This window comes from Fusarium tjaetaba, assembly GCF_013396195.1.
Source record: "Fusarium tjaetaba strain NRRL 66243 chromosome Unknown NRRL66243_c0000069, whole genome shotgun sequence".
Taxonomy (NCBI): domain Eukaryota; kingdom Fungi; phylum Ascomycota; class Sordariomycetes; order Hypocreales; family Nectriaceae; genus Fusarium; species Fusarium tjaetaba.
Genome location: NW_023501265.1, coordinates 204,566 through 227,179, shown reverse-complemented (window position 1 = coordinate 227,179; position 22,614 = coordinate 204,566). Strand labels below are relative to the sequence as shown.

The 22,614-nt window shown below is 47.9% G+C and overlaps 8 protein-coding genes across 8 annotated transcripts; 4 read left to right on the top strand and 4 right to left on the bottom strand.

Annotated features, from left to right (window-relative positions):
- Positions 1-565: 565 nt before the first annotated feature.
- Positions 566-4,076, bottom strand: FTJAE_3635 (1-phosphatidylinositol-4 5-bisphosphate phosphodiesterase 1; the record flags this gene model as incomplete). The annotated part of the gene is made up of 3 exons (XM_037349954.1): positions 566-640; positions 891-2,137; positions 2,189-4,076. The coding sequence occupies 3 exons, from the start codon at positions 4,074-4,076 to the stop codon at positions 566-568; spliced, it is 3,210 nt and encodes a 1,069-aa protein (XP_037209298.1).
- A 3,169-nt stretch (positions 4,077-7,245) lies between these two features.
- FTJAE_3634 (lipase (lipP)) lies at positions 7,246-8,291 on the top strand (the record flags this gene model as incomplete). The annotated part of the gene is made up of 3 exons (XM_037349953.1): positions 7,246-7,511; positions 7,558-7,763; positions 7,813-8,291. 3 exons carry the CDS (start codon positions 7,246-7,248, stop codon positions 8,289-8,291), a joined length of 951 nt encoding a protein of 316 aa, XP_037209297.1.
- A 454-nt stretch (positions 8,292-8,745) lies between these two features.
- Positions 8,746-9,576, top strand: FTJAE_3633 (TKL kinase; the record flags this gene model as incomplete). Its single annotated transcript, XM_037349952.1, has 1 exon — positions 8,746-9,576. One exon carries the CDS (start codon positions 8,746-8,748, stop codon positions 9,574-9,576), a length of 831 nt encoding a protein of 276 aa, XP_037209296.1.
- Positions 9,577-9,672: 96 nt separating this feature from the next.
- On the bottom strand, positions 9,673-11,009 carry FTJAE_3632 (uncharacterized protein; the record flags this gene model as incomplete). The annotated part of the gene is made up of 2 exons (XM_037349951.1): positions 9,673-10,030; positions 10,657-11,009. The coding sequence occupies 2 exons, from the start codon at positions 11,007-11,009 to the stop codon at positions 9,673-9,675; spliced, it is 711 nt and encodes a 236-aa protein (XP_037209295.1).
- Positions 11,010-11,378: 369 nt separating this feature from the next.
- Positions 11,379-17,257, bottom strand: FTJAE_3631 (nucleoside phosphorylase; the record flags this gene model as incomplete). Its single annotated transcript, XM_037349950.1, has 7 exons — positions 11,379-13,636; positions 13,694-14,323; positions 14,386-15,092; positions 15,215-16,091; positions 16,425-16,678; positions 16,723-16,757; positions 16,916-17,257. 7 exons carry the CDS (start codon positions 17,255-17,257, stop codon positions 11,379-11,381), a joined length of 5,103 nt encoding a protein of 1,700 aa, XP_037209294.1.
- Positions 17,258-18,267: 1,010 nt separating this feature from the next.
- FTJAE_3630 (uncharacterized protein) lies at positions 18,268-19,335 on the top strand (the record flags this gene model as incomplete). Its single annotated transcript, XM_037349949.1, has 1 exon — positions 18,268-19,335. One exon carries the CDS (start codon positions 18,268-18,270, stop codon positions 19,333-19,335), a length of 1,068 nt encoding a protein of 355 aa, XP_037209293.1.
- Positions 19,336-19,415: 80 nt separating this feature from the next.
- Positions 19,416-20,790, bottom strand: FTJAE_3629 (transcriptional regulatory moc3; the record flags this gene model as incomplete). Its single annotated transcript, XM_037349947.1, has 2 exons — positions 19,416-20,176; positions 20,235-20,790. 2 exons carry the CDS (start codon positions 20,788-20,790, stop codon positions 19,416-19,418), a joined length of 1,317 nt encoding a protein of 438 aa, XP_037209292.1.
- An 864-nt stretch (positions 20,791-21,654) lies between these two features.
- Positions 21,655-22,575, top strand: FTJAE_3628 (alcohol dehydrogenase Bli-4; the record flags this gene model as incomplete). The annotated part of the gene is made up of 1 exon (XM_037349946.1): positions 21,655-22,575. The coding sequence occupies one exon, from the start codon at positions 21,655-21,657 to the stop codon at positions 22,573-22,575; it is 921 nt and encodes a 306-aa protein (XP_037209291.1).
- Positions 22,576-22,614: the final 39 nt, after the last annotated feature.

Sequence of the window (22,614 nt, the reverse complement as noted above, 5' to 3'; positions counted from 1 at the left end):
CATCTTCGGAGGCGGTGAGCCCCTAGCGAGTCTCTCTTGATGTGCTCACTTCGTTATCACAATCTTTGACGAATTAAAAGCCTGTAATCACATAACCGAGACCCTTGGCAGTCATAGGGGCGGCGTTACTTGACCTATCGACAATGATATTGATATCATGCATCAATAGTACGGCGTGAAGGTTAAGTCTAGATTGGGCTGCGAGCGGGGTATCGCCAATGTTTCAGTTGCAAAGCGTAAACGGAGGACTAATTAGTGGGCCGAGCCTAACCTCCGAAGGAACTCAGCTGCTCTAAGACAAGCCACAAACGGCGAATTTTGCTAATCGCGGATAGTGAACAGTCAAATGGGCTAAAGCAAGACATTGTGCGAATGCTGAAGGCCCAGAATGGAATGTTCGGATGCACCGGGCGTATGTGATGCAGCCTCAACGTTTTGCGCTGTGTGACAATACGAGACCTCAAGTGTCTGCCTAGCATGATTGGAAAACAGAGACATCTTCTGTGACCCTTGGAATCTATTCATCAATGCCTGAGCGGAGGCTCCCTTCAGCATATGTGCTATCTCACATCACACGAACGGCTAGAGTAACCATTGTAGACCCGACAGGATTCTGGTCTCCATTGTTGAGAACTTGAGACTAATGGCTGTAATCATCATTCACTGACATGATCTGGAGCCTCCACACCGTTCTACATTCGCTATAAGACGAGGGAAATAGAAGCAAGTCATTTTTACATGTAAACGCTGTGCGCTAATATTGTTCTAACTCAAGAATCATGAAATATCGTCACAATCGCTTACATCGACTTGATACTAATTTTACATAACAAACGCCCCTCGGTCTTTGACGTTTCACCCAGCGGGAGGACCCTATATCCTTCCCTCACATTGTCAAGCTTAGCGGTACCCGAAGCAATCGACATAGAACACCCGTTGGACATGGTCTTGACCGACCAGTGCAGGAATGTGAGATAAGGATAGTTCGTCTCCATCGACATCTCCAAGTTTTCATCAAGGGTTACATCTGAGCCTTGAACAGAAATAGCCGCCGTCCGTGCTTTCTGTTTCAATGTATCAGGCGCAATCAGCTGAATCTTGGCGTAAACGGGACCACTACCTGTTGAAACCTTCAGACCCTGTGCCATGAGAACATCAACTTGGAGTCTGATCTTCGTTGGTTGCGGCCGATCTTTCAGTACATATCCTAAGCTTCCATGAAACATTGCTTGATTCAAACTCATGTAGAAGTCATCAGTCTGACAGTTCAGAGCTGCCATCTGAACCCCATGTCTCCAACATTGGAGGGGGTCGAAGTTGGATGAGTCGACCCTATTTGGATCAGGATATACGCGAACAAGATGATGTGTTCTTGCTAGTTCGAGCGAACAGTTTTCTCTGTTGTGTTTCTTGAAGTTTCGCTCAGAAACAGAGTAGATGAAGTTCCTATGTGTGTCGAACTCTGCATCTTTCGGTAGTCGTCTGCTCGCTCCATATACTGCGAGACTTTGTAGTAAATCGCCTGGCAGATCCTGGGGGTCGTCTATCTCAACATCTTCCATAGCCCCGTCCAAGTTCAAGTATTCAGGTGCAAGTGATTCCTGAAGTGGCTCTGGAGTTTGAGCTACCTTGACTTTCAGCAAGATCTTTCCCCGTAGCTGGTTGGGCGAAGGGAGTTTCTGGGCAGAAGCATCAAGTGGCTCGACCACCAAACTCGATCTGAATATCTCAAGCATGGTACGTGCCATGATATCTCTCTGTGCTGGGCTGCAGTGTACTTCCAGCGATAGCCACAAAGGCAAGTCAGAAGCAAAGAAGGCATAATTATTGATAGTCTCGATGACAGATCGAAAGCTGATAGAAGTTGTCAAACTATATCCGTGCTTGACTATGGGTTGCCCGTCTCGGCCATCCCAGCAGTCTACTTCCACGGATCGACAACCTTGTGAGAGTGTTGAGATATAACCTTTGAGCTTGGACCGGGCAGCGACCTGGCGGCCACGCAGGTACGTGTTGTGAGAAGAGGAGATGAAGTATTCGTTGATAGGACGATCGAGGTTATGGTGCAGAGGGGTGCTGCGGACAGCTGAATTTTGTTCCGAGAATAGATGAGAGAGTAGGTCGACTACTGAGATGTCTAAAATTGTTGTAATTTCGTCCTTGGAGCTTTTCGAAATTATCAGCGTACTGGAAGAATCACTGAAACCTTTCGGGGATTTCTTGATTTCGGCTCTTTTATCTTTCGCCTTTGAGTCTTCCAGAAACTGTGTAAGTGCCTTCTGGGATGCTGGACCAATCTTAGAATTGTCTTTTTCGCGCTTGAGGATCATCTCTAACAGAAGCTTATTGAAGTCTGGTGAGGATGCTTGAGTATGACGATTGGAATTGGTATTCTTGGTTGGCTCCGACTTCTGAAGCGATTCAATATCTGTCTGGACGCGCCCAACAGGCCGAGGGACTTCTCTGACAGATGCCCCTCTTTCGGCATCCGACATCGTTACGGCTCTGCCGTACATGATAAGATGCGCCATGTCGATAGCCGCGGGCAGAAGGAAGATAAGAGTGAGTACGATAACATGACCACAAAGAATGATATAGGCGACAAGCATCCTGCCTGAATGACTAGCGAGGCCAGGAACAAAGCCAATGTGAAGTGCGAACAGGGCCAGTCTTGAGACAGACAGGATGCCTGTAAGGGAAATGAAGCATGCAAACCTTGTCCAGAAGGTCATTGCTAGAAGTTGAATAATCTCACACCCTAACAGAACACCAAGCTGAACAGAGGTGTACGTTTGCAATCCACCAATGACACTTCCTCGTAGAAACATCAGAGAGAACAACACCAAAGCGTAGTATTGTCGCCCGGATTCTGGGTCTTTGTTCAGCCGGCCTGGGCTTTGAATCACCAGCGATCCCATGTCAGAGTCCCTTGTCCAACTCCACCAGAAGCCTGCCAACAGTACAATCAGGGTTATGATTGCCATGGCTGAGTTTCGATATCCGAAGATCTGGTCGTCGAGGAATTGGTAGGTTGCCCATGCACTGATCGGCAGCATGAAACAACTGAGGAAGATCCTGACAACAGTCCAGTATCGGTCTTTGAGTTGCGCTCCTAGAGTCGCCAGAGTAAAGTTCGAGATTGGTTCGCGATGGCTCAATCGGAAGCTGATATATGATGATAAGTAAAGGAAGAAAAAGATAAGGAGCGACAAGACAAAGGTGTTCATCCAGCTTTGAGGTTTCACTGGCGACCCCGTCATTTGCGTCAAAAGCTCCAAGCCCGGAGCCCCAGTGATCGTTCCATTGTGTTCGTAAATGCCGTCTTTGACGCCGGCTCGTGGGTAAGGAGAGTCGGTTTCTACCAGTCCAGCCGGCAGCATCAGTGTAGACCAGCTATAGAGGCCGACAAGAGGTTGGAAGAAGCCAGGGTATCGAAGGCTGAGAGCGCCGGAGAAAAACATAAACTGGATATAAGCTAAGAGATTGATGGCGCGTGCGATACGGCCGCTCTTTGAGGTTAAGGAGCTGGTGGGTTGTTGGGCCGGCCAACATGCGGCGATACAGGTCAAGGCGAAAGTGGCGATGGGAAGCCAGAGACTCAGAAGGCGAATGGACTCCGGGGCAGCGGGTGTGAGGACTGCTCGAATACAGGAGAGTGATTCGTTGTCTTTCGATGTCATCTCCAAGGTTGTTCGAAAAGTGTCGAGGAACGCTGATCGCTTGAACGAAGACGCGATGGTGAAATGAGCTCTTGGGCCGAGCCATTCGGAAGTGTAGCAGGACATGTTGACGATCTCTCCTGAGATTTCCTTCGGGTCGCTCCCATAGTCGATAACCGTAAATCTCGGTACAACATCCCCGATATCAATCTCACAGGCATTCCGCTCCGCCTGCCCAGCGATAACATCAAACCGCCACTCAAACCCATCCCCCCCTAGCCCAACACTCGCGCGAAAACTCTCCGGAATGAGCGACTTATTGGAAACCGACGTATCAGCGCAGTCTTGAAACTGCACATAAGCAGCCTGACAGCTTGCTGCCAAGAGCGTAAAAGGAGTGACTCTTGACAGCTTCATTGCTATCTCGATTCGGCCATGGCGGGATGTGAGAGATCAAATTGGGCTGCAGGTGGATCTTTTTTCTGCATGATGGCTTTTCTCCCTCTCCTCTTTTTCTGAAGGGAGAAACACTAATGACTAATCTTGTAGGGGACTATTAATAGGTGAAACGGCCAAGAAGTGCCTAGTGGTGGTTATTTTAGGGCGGACCATACGAGATGGTCCACTTTGGAACATGCCATTGTTGTGTTGACCGACGTTTGAATGGTACTGTAGCTTCAGAAATGTTTAAATTAGTATCTCCTACTTGTAAAATAGTGCCGCCGCGGGATGAAGCATTCTTCTTGGTTGTTTATCGAGACTATTTCGATGGCTAGGGACTTCATACAAAGCCGAATCCGAAGATGGGGAGCCGAAGCTACCAGGGGTATCCTTGCAGACACTGAACCGAGCCATACCGGAATGACTTTAGTGGTGCTGTCACTGGAATGACGTGATGTCATTCATTACCCTGGAGAGAGTCTGAATTTATTAATTTGTTCTTCTCTTATTGATGAAGTAAGCCTTGTATGATGAGGGTCGTATAGCCGTCACATTTCTTTACTATATCTAGTATTTATTTAGCGCTGTATCTCATGTGGCATAAATATCACCATTGGGTTATCAAGATGACAAATAGAAAAATGCGAGGGCAAAGTGTACGAGCAACCTGATCTAGAATTTATGTTATTGGGTAGACATCTCCATAACCAAATGTTTGTCCCCTTTACCGCCTAGATAAAGCATACCTCAGAGTCGAGATCGCCACTTGGGAGTCAAAAAACATTGCCCGTCTCATACAATGTCCGCGACTTTTATCCCAAGCTTGGCCGGTTGATGGAGAATGATAGCAAGGGCTGCTACTGTGTCCCTTTTCGGTTCCCCAACAGTATCCGTCACAACAGCGATTGTGATTCCCCTGCTTGGAAAGTCACCAGAATCTTCACATCAAGTATCTTCCTCATAAGCCAATCTTTCGTGTCGATTCAGGTAATGATATTCCATGGTCCGTCAAAGAAGGTCGTGCAGTACTGGTAACCCTTCTTGAGCTCTGGCAAGCTATCATTATCCGTGAAATTTAAGGCAATAGTGCTTCCAGGTGTGGCCGCCGCGTGAATGGGGCTCAAATTGAGTGAGGGAAGACCTTGACATGGGTTGGGGTAGATTGGATTGTCGCTGGGGCAGTTTCCTTTCACATAAAGACAAGTATGGTAGATAAATAGTTTCATCTAGTCGGGAGACAGGTTTTAATATTAAGTAAAGTTAATATCACGATATAATCGGTTGCTATGTCTGCTTAACCCGTGCTGTCGAATCGCTTACAAATATTGCAACATCGAGTCTTCGTGATCTTACCCAATTGCAAACTTCCACTTCTCACAATTCAGGAATGAGGATCTCTACCGTGTAGTCTCAGCCGCGTAATATAACCTGGTTTGATCAGCTTGTCAAATAATTGACCTCAAACGGTCATACCCGGTCACTTAATCATGTCGTGCGATGGGGATCTAGAAAGTCGTCTATAGCTAGAACGTTTGATCGAGTGTTGAGGCCATTATCAAAAGTGGAAAGAATCTCGATACAATGAGCTCATAACCATAAATCAGACGCTAAGGAGTGATTGGAAAGCTAACATAATCTTAGTGAGCTTTCAAGGCAACTCTTTCGTAAGGCATCGGTCAAGAGTCTAACAAACAGGACTATACAATCTAAACATGATGATGATAAGCCACTACAGACTCCACAACATTTAAACTTCCTCTACACTGGTGCGCTTGCCAGTCAAGCTACGTGGCACCGTGGATATCGCTGATGGGGCTTTGAGCACTGGTTGGTGACGTTGGAAGTTAGACAGCCGCTATGCGATACAAAGTCTCCACAGTACCCAAAATACTTTACCACTTCATTACCCTGGATCCAAACTCTACAATTGCGAAACTGAACTTCCTCACTAGGCACTCGTCTCTTCATCACTTGCTGTTGCTAGCTAAGAGCATGTCCTGGTGATATGTACCTTGATACCTTATACTTTTATAACAATAATGCACAATGATCGATCTTTGCAGCCACGCATGACGGATCTCACCTTGCATTATTAGCTACTGCTGCTTTCTAGTGGCTGTGACAATATGGTTTAGAACGATGTGCAGTCGCTGCATGGGCTGAAGTCACTTGGAATGATCCTTAGTTAGATTATGTACTAGACCGATTGTTTCAAAAGCCAGCCTACGACCTCGGAAAAGCTTTCTCGCAGCCACTATGAGGTTGCTGTGATCGTAGAAATGTCCCCACAGCGGTAATTGGAATTATGTTGTTGGCTTATCTTTAACCTCAGTGATTGCCGATCATGCAAGCGAGGTCACCTGCAGTCAGCTTGCATATGTCACCAAATCCCTAGACAGGAAATAGCTGCCACTCTCCACATGTCTGTGGGCCGTCATTGAAGCGAGTGTCAACGGCTTAGATCCTTCGTTCAGAATGCATCCCGGAAGTTACGACAGCCGCGCATTGTTTCCGAGCAGTGCCGTCGCTTAATCTTGACACGAGTAACATTACCCTTTTATGGAATGTCAAGATAAAGTATTTGTCATTGACTCGTGTAAGGGTTCAAGATAGATCGTATCATAGGCTTTTCACAGTGGGCCTGAACTCGGTTGATAACGAATGACTTTAGCAAGGGCTGGTAGGCAATTGCAGCATAGACGACACCCTTCGGGACTCAAATCATGTTAGTGTAGAAGTCATCATCTATGAAGTCGATGAAATTATCATGCATTACCCTGTCTGATATACAACACTAGTCTTACGCAATTCTCGTTTAACTGCTTCTGCAGCAGCGTCTCTGTTTTAGTTAGCATTTTATGGTTTATCAGCACAACGTGCCGCATTGTGGAACCAATGAGAGAACTGATGGAGCTTAGGAATCATGCTTGTGATAAGCACTTGCTTACGCATCGTTTGTGATAACTAGTGGTGGGTGATTCAATGATGACATGGCATCAGCTGTGGGGCTGGTCAACTGCGCCTTTGACGTCCTCAACCATGAGGATATAAAGAGACACGAAAGGCGCAGAGATAGTTGGCTTAAATCATTTCCCATCAGCTATTAAGCATACTTCACACTTTTCGAATGCGAAGCAGATTCGATATGGACACTTATCTTGACCCAATCAACCGCAAGTTTGCGGATGCGGCCGCTGAAGGTCCACCGCTGTACACTAAGACTTATCAGGAAGCGCGGGACATTCTGGAAGGCATCCAAAACTACAAGACCGCGTCGGACATCAAGACTGAGGAGGTCAAAGTCCCAGTCAATGGCGAAGATGTCACTACCGTCATATTCCGACCTGCTGATGCTCAGGGTACGCTGAACATGATCTTTTACACGCACGGTGGTGGCTGGATTCTCGGAAGGTCAGTCAACCACAGGCGAATCGTGAAAACGTGCTGACAGATGCAGTCCCACGGCGCATGGAGCTTTGATGGAGGAGTTCGCTCGCCAAACTGGTGCGGCTGTTGTCTTTCCCTACTACACCCCAGCTCCCGAAGCTCAGTACCCCGTTCAGTTTGAGCAGGTCTACGGAGTTCTTGATCATTTCGTGAAGAATGGCGATAAGTATAATATCAAAGCCGATCGCTTCGGTCTCGCTGGTGACAGTGTTGGAGGTGAATACTCCCACCTCCATCCTTTTACCATTGTCTAACCTGTTCCCAGGACATATGGCCATTGCAATGACCCAGCTCGCTCAAAGCCGCAACCTCCCCTCCAAGATTGGCCAGATCGTCTTGCTGTACCCCGTCACAGACACTCACAGCAAGTCTGAGACCTACAAGACATACAAAGACGGACCTTATCTCTCTGAAAAGACCATGGACTGGATGATCCCCGCATTTCTTCCGAATGAAGAAGACAGAAAGCTGCCTTTGACATCGCCTCTCCAGTATGCCCCGGATGAGGTTCTCGCCAAGTTTCCGCCTACGACTGTCTTCGTTTCCGGCGCGGACCCGCTAATTGGGGAGGGCGAAGCATTTGGCCATCGTCTGCAGAAACTCGGAGTTGATGCCGCAGTTCTCAAGGCGGATGGCCAGGTTCACGATTTTGCGATGTTGGCACCTATTCGCGTTTCTCCTACAGCCCGAGCTGTGGTTGAGCTTGCGTCTTCAAAGTTACTGAAAGCATTCTCAGAGAACTGAAAGTATCAGAGATTTCTCCAAGGTAGTCGCATGAAGCCATATTATTCTTTGACAAGAGTAGTCATACGGATGCCCAGTAATAATGAATTCGGTTAATTGAAGAAATGACGAGAGGATATGTTTTCACAGTTTCAAATTACTCGAAGTCTCTCAAGAGTCCCATAGTCAATCACGTTCAAGACAATTCCATATCGAACGTCAACTCGTCAAGCATTTCTAAACCTTGTCATTGTCAAGCGACGTGAGGTGCCTTTTTCTACGGGCCCATGGTATTGAACTATCTCCTGCTTATTACTCCGCGTGACATATTGTGGCCGATTCACAACCAACAAGGGTAACACAGAGAGTGTCGGAACGAGAGTTAATCCGTGCTTTTCGTAGTACCACTACTTCTCCGCATCTCTACTCAGTACCAATCAAACTATACGCCAAACCATTCCCTCTGTGTTAAAAGATGGGGTTGTCTACCACGGCAATATTTATTAGAAGCCGAGTTGATGTTCTTATGAGGACTGATCACTCGGTTCTCTACGTTGACAAATCTGAGCCAGAAATTGTTCTGAAAGCGGAAACAATATGGATAGACGGCAAACCCCACGGTCCGCCTTCAATGGTTGAAGAAACCAGTAAGGACCTCACTCGTGAGCACGAAGTTTACAAAGCTATATCCCCACATCGTCAAATAACGAAATGCTTTGGCATTGTTCATGACGATGACGGTCACGCTATCGCATTGAAGCTGGAACGCGCGACTAAGGGCAATCTCCGAAACCTCATCGAAGGAACTCCGGTACCACCTTCAATTGATCGTCGACTTGAAATGGCTACCGCTGTTGCCGAGAGTATTTCTCATCTCCATTCCCGAGGCGTCATCTGGGGTGACATTTCGACGCGAAACGTGCTCGTCTTCAGTGACGATACCCTCAAGATATGCGACTTTGCCAGTTCTGCTCTCAGTCAGACTTATCCGGAGTTCGGTCCTCACACGTACGAGCCTGCGTACTGCCCAGCTCTACCAGAAGAACGAGTCGTTGAACTTTCTATGATGCAACGAGAGTTATACGCTCTTGGATCTGCGATCTATGAGATTACGGAATGGAAAATCCCATATGCAGGCATCGATGGTGACACTTGGGAAATCGTCGACGCAGGTCTCGCGCCTGTCATTGCAGGCGAGAATATTACTGGAGAAATAATTAATAGATGCTGGAAGTTTGGGTATGATTCTGCGAGTGCAATACTGGGTGATTTAGTAGCTCTTGCGAAGCAAGTGCCAAAGGAATGATTGGGTTCGTAGAGCGACAGGGTTGAAGGAATGAAGATAACGGCCATGACCTGATCCGTGATGTGTAACTTTATTCTGGGCTCAAAGTGAGCAACATTACCATGAAGCCCGTGACTCTTCAAACTCACGAACATCCGCTTGAACCCTCATGAACTCCACGTCGCTGCCCTTATCCCCATTATGATTGACATATTCCGCCTCCCATTCTTTGAACTCTACGCTAGAACGTTTGAATCGTTCAAAGAAATCCATGCCTTCCAAGACATCACAAAGGTCTCTCTTTATCTTGCTAATATCTACATCTGCAAGCTTGTGGAAGTCGACTCTAAACGTGTCGTCGCAGATCCACCAGAACCTGAACTTCAATCTTTCGCCATATTTACCGTTGTCGAAGAACTCTGATAGTTTCTGAGTATATAAGTATAGTGGAAAGGACCATTCTGTTGGGAAGGATCTTTGCATAAACAGAAATGTTAAATATTTGTGTGTGGTAGTACCCGACGTTTCCATGTCGGAGTCGTTCTAGACAGGCTGTTGATGAAGTTTTACGGTTGACTGAGTGGTCGTGGCTGTGGTGAACGAAGAAGTGGGAAACAGCAGAGGTTGGTCAAATTTATATATCCAGTTATTTACACTGATTGAGTCTTGTATAGTCAAGTGAACGCCGATCATGTGCGCGATTGGCTTGCAAACCAGCTCATCTGATCCAATCACGACGGAGGCATCAATACGTCTGCTTTAGCTCACGTGGATGCACCGGCAGACGTTCTTCTTTTCGTTCTTTTTAATTTATGTTTACTTTTAAAAAGAGCCTAGCCTAATGTCTGCCATGTTTGAAGCTAGCTGTCACATATGGTATTGTCTTCGTCATGTATAGTAAGCTGTTGAGCCATCTCTATAAAACCGGAATATAACAAGGTTAGTCATGTGGTAGCATCACTTGGAAATACATCATTTTGCTTTAGTTTTAGTTGATAAACCGCGGTTTTATTCTTATACTAGACTATGATACTCGTAATCCTAGCGTAGTCCATCTTCTCTTCCAAATCAACGCTGGCCACTCAATTCTCCCCATCTTACTTGCGGTTAGAGCAGTAGCGGCTCTTGCTACAGTTATTACACTGCTGCATCCGGCCACTCCCATTGTGCCAATGCTCGGCAAACTTGTCTCCGCTTGTCTCGAACACAAAGTTGTCAGTGGGGTCGAAATAAGCATTCAGGAGCATGGCCTCCAAGGCATCATATAGCTCATCTCGCGTCGAGTCAAAATAAATGTCCTTCATGTAGATCTCAACGTCCATAGTCGAGCCGCTGATGGATGCGGACTTGAAGCGATCGCCGAACTTATCCTCAACAGGCTTGAACGATGGTCGGTCGTATGTCACGCCGGACTTCTGTTCGAAGCGGCACAAAACATAGTGTGAGTAGGACATTGTGATTGTAAAGGGTTGTTCTAGTAAGCTGTAGTATATCTGGTTGAATCGTTGTTATAGAGTTGTGATCGAGTTGTGTTTGTAGAAATTGGAAAGAAGAAAGTCTTGAGTATGGTGGCTTTTATAGTCAAACGGATTGGGTGATTCAGCGACTCTCTTCAAATGACCAACATTGGCTTTGGTGTCATACTGGGTGCCTGGATCTTCTGCAAGTACACTCCACAGTCTACAGATAGTGAATCAGCGATAAAAGATGGCAGTGGTTGACTGTCTAGGACACATCATGAGCATTGAGCGTAGTCTCTGGCTTCAGTGAATATCTCGAGGTCTGCAGATGCTAATCACGGCTCAACATCTGAGTGATGCTATCTACTCATGTCCTTCATCACCAGTATTCATCCTCCGTCTCTTGAACATAGGCTCATCATCCGTTCTCACATTTGCACCGCCAAAGTCATTGTCGACCGCCACGGCACTGAGCAAAAGCTTAGTGTATGCTGCGGCCACAGCGGCAGCGTAGTTCTGCCAGACCTTGTTCTTTTGGGCATCACTGTAGTCGCATATCCCTCGTACCACAAGACAATCTGCCCTGTTCATCACCCCAGCAGCCTCCATCTCGAAGCATAGCACGCCGTACTTGCGCGACAGCCGATCACGCAAAGTTGCGTCCTTGACGACGCGATTGCCGGAGGCTACAAGTCCGTAGTGAATTACAGGCTCTGTCATCAATCGTGGGAGGCGTTGCTCAAGATGGGTACAGTCAGGCTTACAAGTCCTGCGAGTACAAGCAGCGTGGGAGAGCACGTCGAGCTCTGGACCTGGGTTCTTATAGGTAGGAAGTGAGTCCATGATCTTGGTAAGATGCGGATTCAAGGCATCAATTCCAATGTCTGGATCTGAGCGGAGCTTGCTGATGGCATTGGTCAAGATTCGAGGCGGTCGTTGTAATACGCCTGTCACCTCAAACTCACTCCCCTCATTCTCCTTACCAAGATCATACTGAATGACACCAGGGAAAATGCTGGTAGGCAAGCTTACGACCACGTCGCCAAGTCGGATATCATGATCGTCTGATGGTGCACCGCCGGCGATACCAACAACGAGACAAAATTGTATCGACACGAAGCTGCGCATCATATCAGATATAGCTGATGCAGCGGCGTTTGTTCCGTATTCGCCAGCTGGAAGGGATGTTGCTACTACCATATGTCGAGCCATTTCCCCAAGTGCATACTGGTTATTATCACCAATCACTCTGGTCAGGCTCTGATGCCTTTGGTCGAAAAGGGCTCGTATCGCCTTCAGCTCGATTGGTAACGCACAAAGGATACCGACCGTATATTGGCTCCGAGTGAAGGTTCTGTGTTCGGTAACTGGTATGGAGCTTGTCTGAGATAATTTCCTCAGTGGCGATGGCGGAGACGATAAGCTCGAGCTTGTTATTGAAGACCCATGATCGTTAGATGATGAGGCCACCAGACTTGCTCCAACTCCACTATCCTTATCGTTTCCGTCTGATAGTTGACCTGCAACCACCCGCTCTTCCAGGTCTTGTTGAGTAGGAAGACCGTCGTCTCCCCAGATCCAAGAGAAGCCCCTGTTATGTCCAAAGACAACAGCACCACCACATTTGATAGCCACGCAGCTTCTACTAGCGCTCAACTTGTGAGATAGTGCAGATGGGATAAGTGCCTGAACTGGCTCCCCATGACGCCCGGCAAGACAGCCACATGGGCATTGTCCTGATATGTTATCCGCATTGTACCATATCAGATCCTCACCTAGTCGAGTAAAACCGTCTTCGCAACTCCGATGGTCTCTCATGATGTCCTCCATATCTGACACGCAACTAGCGAGGAGGTAGCGCCCAGTTGGTAGTAGCGCCCAATACTCACATAGAGCGGGACCAAGGGGCCGGACAAGTTCTCCGAAGCCGCGCCCAGTTAGAGTTACAGCCTCAAGAGCCCTTATCAAATCGACCCATCCTTTCCCAGAAGCCTCAAGGGTAGCCAAGCGAGGATGGAGTGGATCACGATTCGCGCTGAGGTCTTCAAAATCCCAACCCTCGAGATGCTTTCGAGGCATTCTCTCTAGGCTCCCTCTGTGTCGCCTGCTCAAATCTGTCTGGTGATCGAGCATCTTTTCAAGTAGGCTGTAGTATTGATCGATTCTGTCTCTCAAAAGAATAAAACCGTCCTTTTCTGCGTAGAGCTTGAGATCCAAGTTTCTCGGGTTTATGAGTACGTCAATTGCAGAATCGGCAGTTAAAGGCCTCGGCGACTCTTGTAGGTCTTCTTCTTTGAAGACGAAGGCCGATCGGAATTTGTCAGTGCTGTCGTACGCTAAAGAGGCCCTAACAACATGCAACAAAGCGCTGGTGCCGTTAGTAAGCCAGCCGCGTTTGTCGGCCTCGTCCCAGAGAAGAAAGAATTTAGTCGAGATCCATTTGAGTCGAGGGATATAGCCATTGCGAGCAACATGTGTTGGCGTATCTTTGATTCCCAACTCATAGCTGTGCCCTCCTGTGATCAGACGTCCTAAAGTTATCATGGTGCCAGCGATAGAACACCCGGGGTGTGGCCTGGGGAGCTCCGAATGTCTAACATGGTACTGAGCTTGTGACGATCCTATTGAAGTCAGCCTTTAGTAATTGGATTCACAAGTACATGAAGGAAATGACCTACCAGCATAGAACCTGGCTTCAGAACACCATCCGAGAACGTGGCGAAGAGTCGTCAGATCTGAAGACCCTGCAAAAGCGTCCCGGTCCAAATTATCATCCAGATAGGATATTCGACTTCCATCTTCTTTATAGATCAAGTGCCAATAAACCACCTCTTTGACCTGTTTTGTAGGCACGAGCATTGTCGAGAAGCCTTTTATGTATACCTTGTCGTCGAATTGATCAACACGGTCAGCTCGAGCGAGTCCAGCCATGATGTTAAGAGGCATTTCAAGGCCAGTATTCCTCTCCAATTTCGGTAAAATGGGAAACCCGTTAACAACCACCGGATTCCTGAAGATGCCATGCCAGCAATGGCCGTTTTCATTATCTGGTGGTTCCAGGAGCTGCTCTAGCTCAAACCCAATTGCGCAGACGACAGCTTGTGGCATGTCCGGATCCCGATGTATAGACCTGATAGAAGGAGTGCAGTAGGTGAGCCCGTTTGGATGCGGTGAACTTCTCAAAGCAGCTCCAAGCCAGGCAAGCTGCTCTCCGGTCTCCGAGATAGAAGCTGCGGACCCGCTTGCTTGCACCATGACCCTTGACCCATTTATCCTGGCGGCTAATCTCGTATGATCTGGCAAGCGGCCTTGAAATCTGTTAGATAGAGCTATCTTATAACGGAATGTTGGAGGTGAGACGGTATCTTACACTCGTGTGCATGTCCCCCTTCTGGTCGCAGTAAGTCGCGCATAAGCTGCAGGATCATGTCCCCTGTATTAGGCCAGGTCTGCTCTAGGAATTGAGCGCAGTTTGAAGCTTGTGCATCGGAAGCAGATCCAGTCAGAGTAATCACTGCTGAAAGTACCTCTTCCGGTGGCTTGGAGTACTCCTGCGAGTCAAAGAACTCAAGAATATCCCAGTCCAAGTCAAATAGCACACTGCAACTCTCAGAAGATACGCTTCTGCTGATCCTTTGAGGGGATGGAACTGAAGACAATAGCTGATCTCGGATGAGTCGAATGGCCGTTGGCTCTTCCAGAGCAGAATCCATATTCCTCTGGAGTTGGGCCATCAACCAGGAGTAAGCTTCGGTACCGGGTGCGAAGTCTCGGTAGGCCGTAACCCAGATATCATCCTCTTCATATTCCTCCTCCTCCGTCTCCACTAACTTAAGGTTGTCCAGGCCCTCTTCAATTGACGGTTGCTGTCTATCTTCACTTTGCTCCCAGAGAGCCATGCGCTCATTCAAACTCATAGAGTCAGGCTGGTCTTTGATTTCTGCTGGCTCAAACTCCACCTGGCCGTGGTTGATGACGTCCATAGGCTCATCCTCAACGTGGATAGCGCAAAAGATCTCCCGAAGCTCCATTTCTCTCTGGCTAGAGCAGATGTCTAGAAATGCTGCGGTAATATCACTGTAAAGAAGTGTTAACCAGATCGCTGGGTCTTGAGTCAGATACATCAAGCCCAAGCCCTCCATAGAAGCTTTTCTGATACGTGAGAGTGGGGAAAAGGGTTGTCGTGGCAGTTCGCTCACCTTCTGTGCCTATGAACAAAAGCCATCACATCCCGATGCATCTGAGTAGTTGCACAGTATCCAATCTTCAAAGCGAAAGCCTTGAGCAGGCATGGCAGTGTAGCGGATATATCAAGTCGATGATCTTTACCCAAATCAACAGCCCGAACGCTGACTTTATCGTATAGGTCTTTAGCCAGCTCCTGTATGTACAGCTGCTTTCGAGAGAACGTGGTGCTCGAGACATCAGAGTATTCAGTGGCTGAGTCGTCCATTATAGGGTGCTCTACGCCTTGTGACGACCCATCAACAGCGGGGGCATCGTTCGTGTTCTTATTATTGCTATCGGTTAATGATGCAGATGCGTATGCCGAGTCCGTGAAAGCTGAAGGCGCAATTGTAGCAGGTAATGTTGGTGATATGCTTTGCATAGCCTCAGTTTCGTTAGAACTGGAGTCTTCTTGAAGGTCTACCAGTAGTCGAACTAGATCCGAGTCCGTGTCCTGCGCACATAGCAACTTCATGCTTTTAATGCTTTTCTTGGCCGTGGCAAAATTCCCCTTTGCAGCTGTGGTCAACGCAGATCTAATTTGAAGCTCCAGAGCAGGGTCTCTGACCGACAAATCTCTATTCTTTATGAGTCGTGATATTTCCGAGTCGATATAAATTGAGATATCCTCATTGTCAATCGGCATATTGATTGAGTGAAGGTTGGCCCATCCAATGACAGTCAGCACTCCTGGCCTCGAAGAGAGACATATTGATAGAGGACATTGTGTTTGAAGACTTTGCAGTACCTCAATAACCTCAGTCCGATCTGACTCTTCACACTCATCAAGCCCATCAAGGATTAAATATGTTTTGTCGACTGTTCCCAGAGCAGTCCGCAAGTAGGACGCTACATCGCCAGTATTACTTAGAGTAGTTGGCAAGCCTCCAAGACGTTTTACTACAGCTAACGCGCGTGATGAGAACAATAGGCTTTTGAGTACTTGGTGATATATGGCGCCAAGAATAACAAGAGCTTTTGGGGAACTAACTTTGACTTCATCCCGTGGGACAAAGAAAAAGACAACTTGAGTATGTTCTGTGGGATGTCTCTGACTCAAATTATGAATCATATTGGCGAGTATGACTGACTTTCCTGCTCCCGCACCGCCTGAGTAGAGCAGTGTTGAAGACCCACTGCAGTCAACGAAACGTTTATAACTAGGCTCGAGGGCAAACATACGAGTGCTTCCAAGCCATCTTATTTTTGTCCATGTGCCCATGTAGTCATAATTAATCTGCATCTCGAGTTGGTGAAGATAATCGGCGTGCTTCTCCAGCCAAGATTTGGCAGAGTTGGTGGGGTCACTATGGTGATGTTGGCGTTTGAGGCTCGCCAGTTCCTTGTTGATTGAAATTGTGCATCTCTCAAGGGCCGACTTATTGCGTGCCAGTGTCGGGTCCGTAGAGAAGGATAATGTGTCCTGATAGCCACGCCTTGGGTGTAAATTGAACAGGTAGTGGCATATCCGGACGACGACGGAGTAATATCGATCAAGGCACCGTCGAAGTTGCTCTGCATATGAGTCAGAGCAACTTATTTTCAGGTCGAAGGGCGTCGAGCGACAGGACCCCATGAATAATTCCGATACAGCTTCGAGCCAACGAGGGGTCAGAGCAAGTCTCTACATACATGATCAGATCTGTATGTACACCTCCGGAGCAGGAGCATACCATAAACGTCAGGCGGACAAGCAGCCAGACACTGCCAGTTTGCGATGGCAGAGATTTGTCGGGCGTGTCATCTTCAAGTGAAGCGAACTGCTGTACAGCTTTCAAGAAATTGGTCATGTGCGGTTCGAACCGCAGCACATTGCTTGCCTGATCCGGTGGTGCAACCCCATGTATCTCAGCGATGGCGGCGATGATGTCTTTGTCCTTGGGAGGTAAGGATTCCTTTTGCTGTATCCTGAATAAGACCTTCTGTGCATCTGGCAGATCTGCCACAAACTCGGAGACAGCCTGAGCAAGTCCAATCTCTGGGCTCATTACAGTGGCTGTTGATGCGCTGGCCATAGTCGCAGCTCAGTCAACCGCAAAAGCAATTATCATCGCCGAGATCGCAGTCAAGTTCAGGAATGAGTTAGAGGGAGATAAGTTATCACAAAGGAGAACAACGAGTCAGTGGCAAGGGCGGGGCAAGACCAGGGATTTGAAAGTGAGGCTGACGGTAGGCACTTGTGAATATGATTCGTCACATCAGCTAGCAAGTTCGCCGTCCAATAACAATTGCTTCTTAAATTGTCCCCTGATTTTTTAAATTACTGCAATTTCAAAATAGTACTCCTTTAGTACTAGTCCCCCTATTCTCATAGATGTCATCATTAAATAGGAAATAACAAAGATAAGAGCTACTTTATAAAAATGTTATCATACCTCAATGTCGGCCTTTGAGCTGGCAAGAACCTCAGTACTAGAACATTGCCACGCGTGTTACACAAACAGTTTAAGGATCATCACCTGAAACTTAATTACATCACTATATTGCTTTTGGCCTTGGGCACCAGCAACATGACCAGTTATTGCATCAGCGGTACGATTGCAACAACTCCTGAGAAATGAAGATCATGGTGGAATAACATTTTGTCCGGGCTTGGCGAAGGTATAAATACATGACATTAGATATCCAGAAATTGTTTTGCGAAACAGCTTATACCCACTCAGACAGAATGGCAATCGATACGCTTAACACCATGAAACAAACTTCTTCACTTTAAAGCCTTCCAACCGAGGTTCTACAATCTATTTGTGCCCAGTTCTGTCGCCACTGTCGGGGCGACACTCTTATTGCTCACCCAAAGAGACCATGGACATATGAAACTGCCTCAGATTTCAATATCACTTCAGTCCCGGCTAAACTGTCCCAAGACCTTTGTGCTCTGAGCCGTGTGTCGCGTCGGCTCCGGGATGTCGCCCAATCTGTCTTGTATCACGAATTCCCTAAATTCGAGCACCGTGAGAGGCGCCTAGAGCCCTTCCTTCAAACCGTTACGTCGCGACCAGACTTGGCTAGGGTAGTCAAAGTTATGGCCTGGAATGCAGACTTCGCAGACGATCTGGATCTCGCCTGGGCCCGGAAGGGCTACCAGCAGGGACTTGAAGTTCTGGGTGTCGACCTGAATCACGTCTGGCGTGGGAGAAGCGACGATCCTCTTGAGCTGAAACATCACAAAGCGTTGCACACATTCCTATTTGGGGATAAAACCAATGATCAGCGCTCCTACAACTGGCATCTTTCGGGAGTTGCCTGCGCAGAGATCCTGATTATGCTCCTTGCTTTACTACCTAATCTGACTACTCTCATAGCTGACGGTGAAAACATTAATGTGTTTCTTCCGCCATCCGGTTTGAGAGTGTTTGGCATCGACAGGATAAAGCTTAGGCTACTGGCGGCAACTCACCTCCCCCACGTAATCATGGATGTGGTACCAGATCTGGAAGATATGATGGTTGGACCCTGGGGCCGACGCTCTATTGACTGCCTTTCAAGGACGCCGATTTTGCCATCGATAGGATATCTCATGTCACCAGAGGATTTCAAACTTGAAGATGCACCCCCTTATAGACTGGACACCCGTGGTCTAGAGAAGATTCTCACTTCCTACTCCCAGCCTCTGCGGTTTATTCATTTCCAGGCATTCAACGTCAGGAGCAAAGTCGATATACCCCGTCCCTCATTCCGCTATCTTGACAACTTCTGCACGACTCTCCAACATCTCATCCTTGACTATGGGGTTGAAGCCCGTCTTACCGGGTCCACGATACGATCTCTGAAGAAGTTTATCAATTTGAAACGTCTGTTCATCACCGCAAATCTGATCTATCCCACGCCTCATGGTGATTCGACAAGAGATCGGGACTCTCTTGTCAATCTCTTGCCTGATCAGATCGCGTCCTTTACGGTGATTGACTGGACCCTACCGCATTTTCAAGAAACACCCCTTAAATATGGCTTCAACGGTTTACTCGAGGCTATGGTTAGAGGGTCATTTCCTCAACTCAAGCACGTGAGGTCTGAGTCAAGTCGCTGGCGAAAGGTCAGAAAAATCTATCGTGAAGTAGGTCACGTAGTGGAGATAGCGGACCCGATGTAGAGGAGGTAGAGACTACTTGGGCTCTCTGATTAAAGCGCCTCACTATTTATAATTTATTTGAATGCCTTGACACTTTCCTCCTATACTGACAATTGTCCGTTCTCCTGTGTTCTATGATAACTCCAGATAATGCCTCCTGTAGAGCTCTCAAGTGGTTCTATGAACACATCGCTGATTCTATGTGACTCGAGTAAGATCGGTATAGGGGTAATCACTGACTTTTGAAGAGCCAGGTCTTCAATGGGGTAGCACCTGTAGTATCCGTCCTCCTCGATTTGAATGACCCCGCGAGCAATTGCTGCAGACAAGGGCCCGTTCCATATTCCCTCCTGGTGTGACACAGGAAGAAGCAGCTTCAGAGCACGTCGCCGAGTGATAGGGCAGCGACATTTCAGGATTGTGTAATATAGAGGCAATATTATGCCCATATCCGCGCTGAAGCTAAATTGCTCAGTGCAGACCCCATGTATGATATCTGCAGCCATGATGGACGCTGCAGCCTCCAGGATATGATCAGAAAGGCTGATAATGGAGTCGAAACTTGACTTGAACTGGTCGTAGGCGAGTTCATTTCTCGGGGCGAGACTGGTCCCAGCCATTATATATGCCATGGTATGATGAATCCGGAGAAGTGTAAGGGGTAGCGACTCCTCTAGATCACGATTCGCAATACCAGCAAAAGAGTTATTGAAGAGACTGAGCCAGCAGTCGAGGTCTGTTTGGATGCGTTGCTGCTTTTGCAACATTGCGGTCGTGACTGGACGGGAAAGAGCCTGTAGCTGGCGAGCATCTGCTTCAAGTCGGTGTATTCTATTGAACAGTTCATCGAGGTGCTGCCTTGCTACAGCTATTGTAGGAAAGGATCGGCTTTGATCGCCGACTGCGTAGTCACGAGTTACAATGGAACACATCCCGGGAGAATCGGTGGAGCTGTGCTGAATATACGAACAAGCGGAGGAATGCCTCAGTGACAACATCTTCTAACGACTCGTTATGAGCCTTTAGCACAAGTGCGCCGTTCTCGCAGGACTGCGGCTGGAGTAGAGGCAGTAAGTTCAGTCCGTTCTGGAGGTGAATGGTGCCTGTCTCGATGTTACTACGCATGAACTCAAGGCAGATGAAGATGAGGCATGAGATGGCCACGATTCGGATTGATTCCTTACTTCCGCTGGCCAGGTGGTGTTGGAGATGACAAATGGCCGCGTTGTAGTGCTGCAACGTATAGTTCTCGTTCTCAGGTATGCCAGTCAGCGAGAGCATTCTGGATTTATGGGCTGAGGCTAATGCGACTAGCGAGTATAGAACTGCCTGCTCCTGGATGCTGACCTGGAGAACGAGCGTATCCCAGAAGTCAGACGCAAATGTGCCAGGGATCTTTTTTCTTGCCCGGGTTACGAACCAGTCGAAGCATGACTGTGTATTTTGGTTTCGGGAGACTGAGCATGAGATACTCATGTCCAAAGAGGGACTTCTGGTTGTGGAGGGAAGTGGATGTCTCGAACCCCAGACACCGTATCCGTCACATATGCAGCCTGTACTAGAGCAGCGTAGACATGAAGGACGCCCCTCGTCACTTTTAATGCGTCGAATTCTACCAGCAGAAGAGATTAGCTGCCGGCACTGGGTCACGTCTGCTCAACTTACTTGCAAGTCCGACAGCCCGACTTCGACCTTGTAGATTTCTTGTCTCCCCTAGAAGTCCTGTTAGAATCCATGCCTTTCATGACTGCCTTGGTCCTATCAGATGCCATGTTGAATGGCAACTCTGATGAATGAGGTGACGCGTTGACGTCGAGTGATAGTGATGAGATGGAAGTGCGCAAACTCCGTTCCACGAACAACTACCGAGTGTAGTGCACGGTGAGCGCCCCGCATGTGTCGAAGAAACAAATGGTTGGCCAGTTCGGCTATTACTCTGTATGATTGGCAGAGGTACTGACTCCACCTTGGCGGGACATGCTCAGTCGAACCGGATCAGGTTAGCAATGTTGACCTGACTGGAAGCTGGCATCATTGGTCCATTCGCGTATCCATTGACACAATTGGGTAGACAGCTTGAACGTCCTTGAAAAAGGCATCGTCAACCACCTAAAAAGCTTTGCTTTAGTGGCGGTGTTGTCGGTTGTCATGAACTCGACTCCGCAATTTCACTACACGCAGGTGTCAAGGGCGTGACTCTCATATTTCTATAAGAGCCGAGGAATGCCTATGGGGAAACGTCAGAACAAATCTACTTTCCTCTTCAACATCGCTACTCCTTCTTCCTTGCAACAGCTCTCATCCCTCCCTCTTCACACGTTGATACCTAACTCCTTCATCATGGGACATGGCAGTGCCTTCGATCCCGATAGAGACATCCCCTCTCTTGAGGGCAAAGTCATCCTCATCACAGGCGGTAATGTTGGTCTTGGCAAGCAATCCGCATTAGCTCTATCGAAGCACCAGCCTTCGGAGCTTTGGATAGCTGCTCGCAGTGCCAAAAAAGCCGATTCCGCCATTGCCGAGATTAAACAACTAAGCCCTGCGGTTCAAGTTCGGTTCCTAGAACTGGATCTAGCATCCTTTGCCTCCGTCAAAACAGCCGCCGAAGCTTTTCTTAGTCCCGTCTCACGCCTCGATATTCTTATGCTTAATGCTGGTATCATGGCATGCCCCCCTGGCCAGACCACGGAGGGGTATGAAGTGCAGTTTGGCACAAACCACATGGGCCATGCCCTACTGACTAAGATACTTCTGCCACTCTTGATCCGCACTGCCTCGTCATCTCCCAGAAGTGACGTACGAGTCGTGAGCGCAAGCTCGGTTGCTCACAAGTTCGGCCCCTCAGGCGGCATTCAATTCGACACTCTCAAGTCTACTGCCACCGCAATGTCAACCAATGATCGCTATGGACAAAGTAAACTCGCGAATCTCCTCTTCATCAGAGAACTAGCTGAGCACCACCCTGAGCTTACTGTAGCGTTGATCCATCCTGGCACCGTGAAGACAGACTTGCAAAAGTCAAATGATGGGAGCTGGATGATCAATGTATTCCAGAAGGTCGTTGTTCCACTCATTGGTGTCAGTGTAGAAGAAGGGGCCAAGTCTCAATTGTGGGCGGCTACAGCAAAAGGAGTTCAGAGCGGGGAGTATTATGTTCCTGTTGGTGTATCGGGAGAAGGGAGTCAGTCGTCCAATGACAAAGCCTTGGCAAAGAAGCTATGGGATTGGACTGAGAAGGAGCTGGAGTCGTACATTTAGTTGACGTCTTTTGCTATGATCTCTTAAAATAAACGGCCA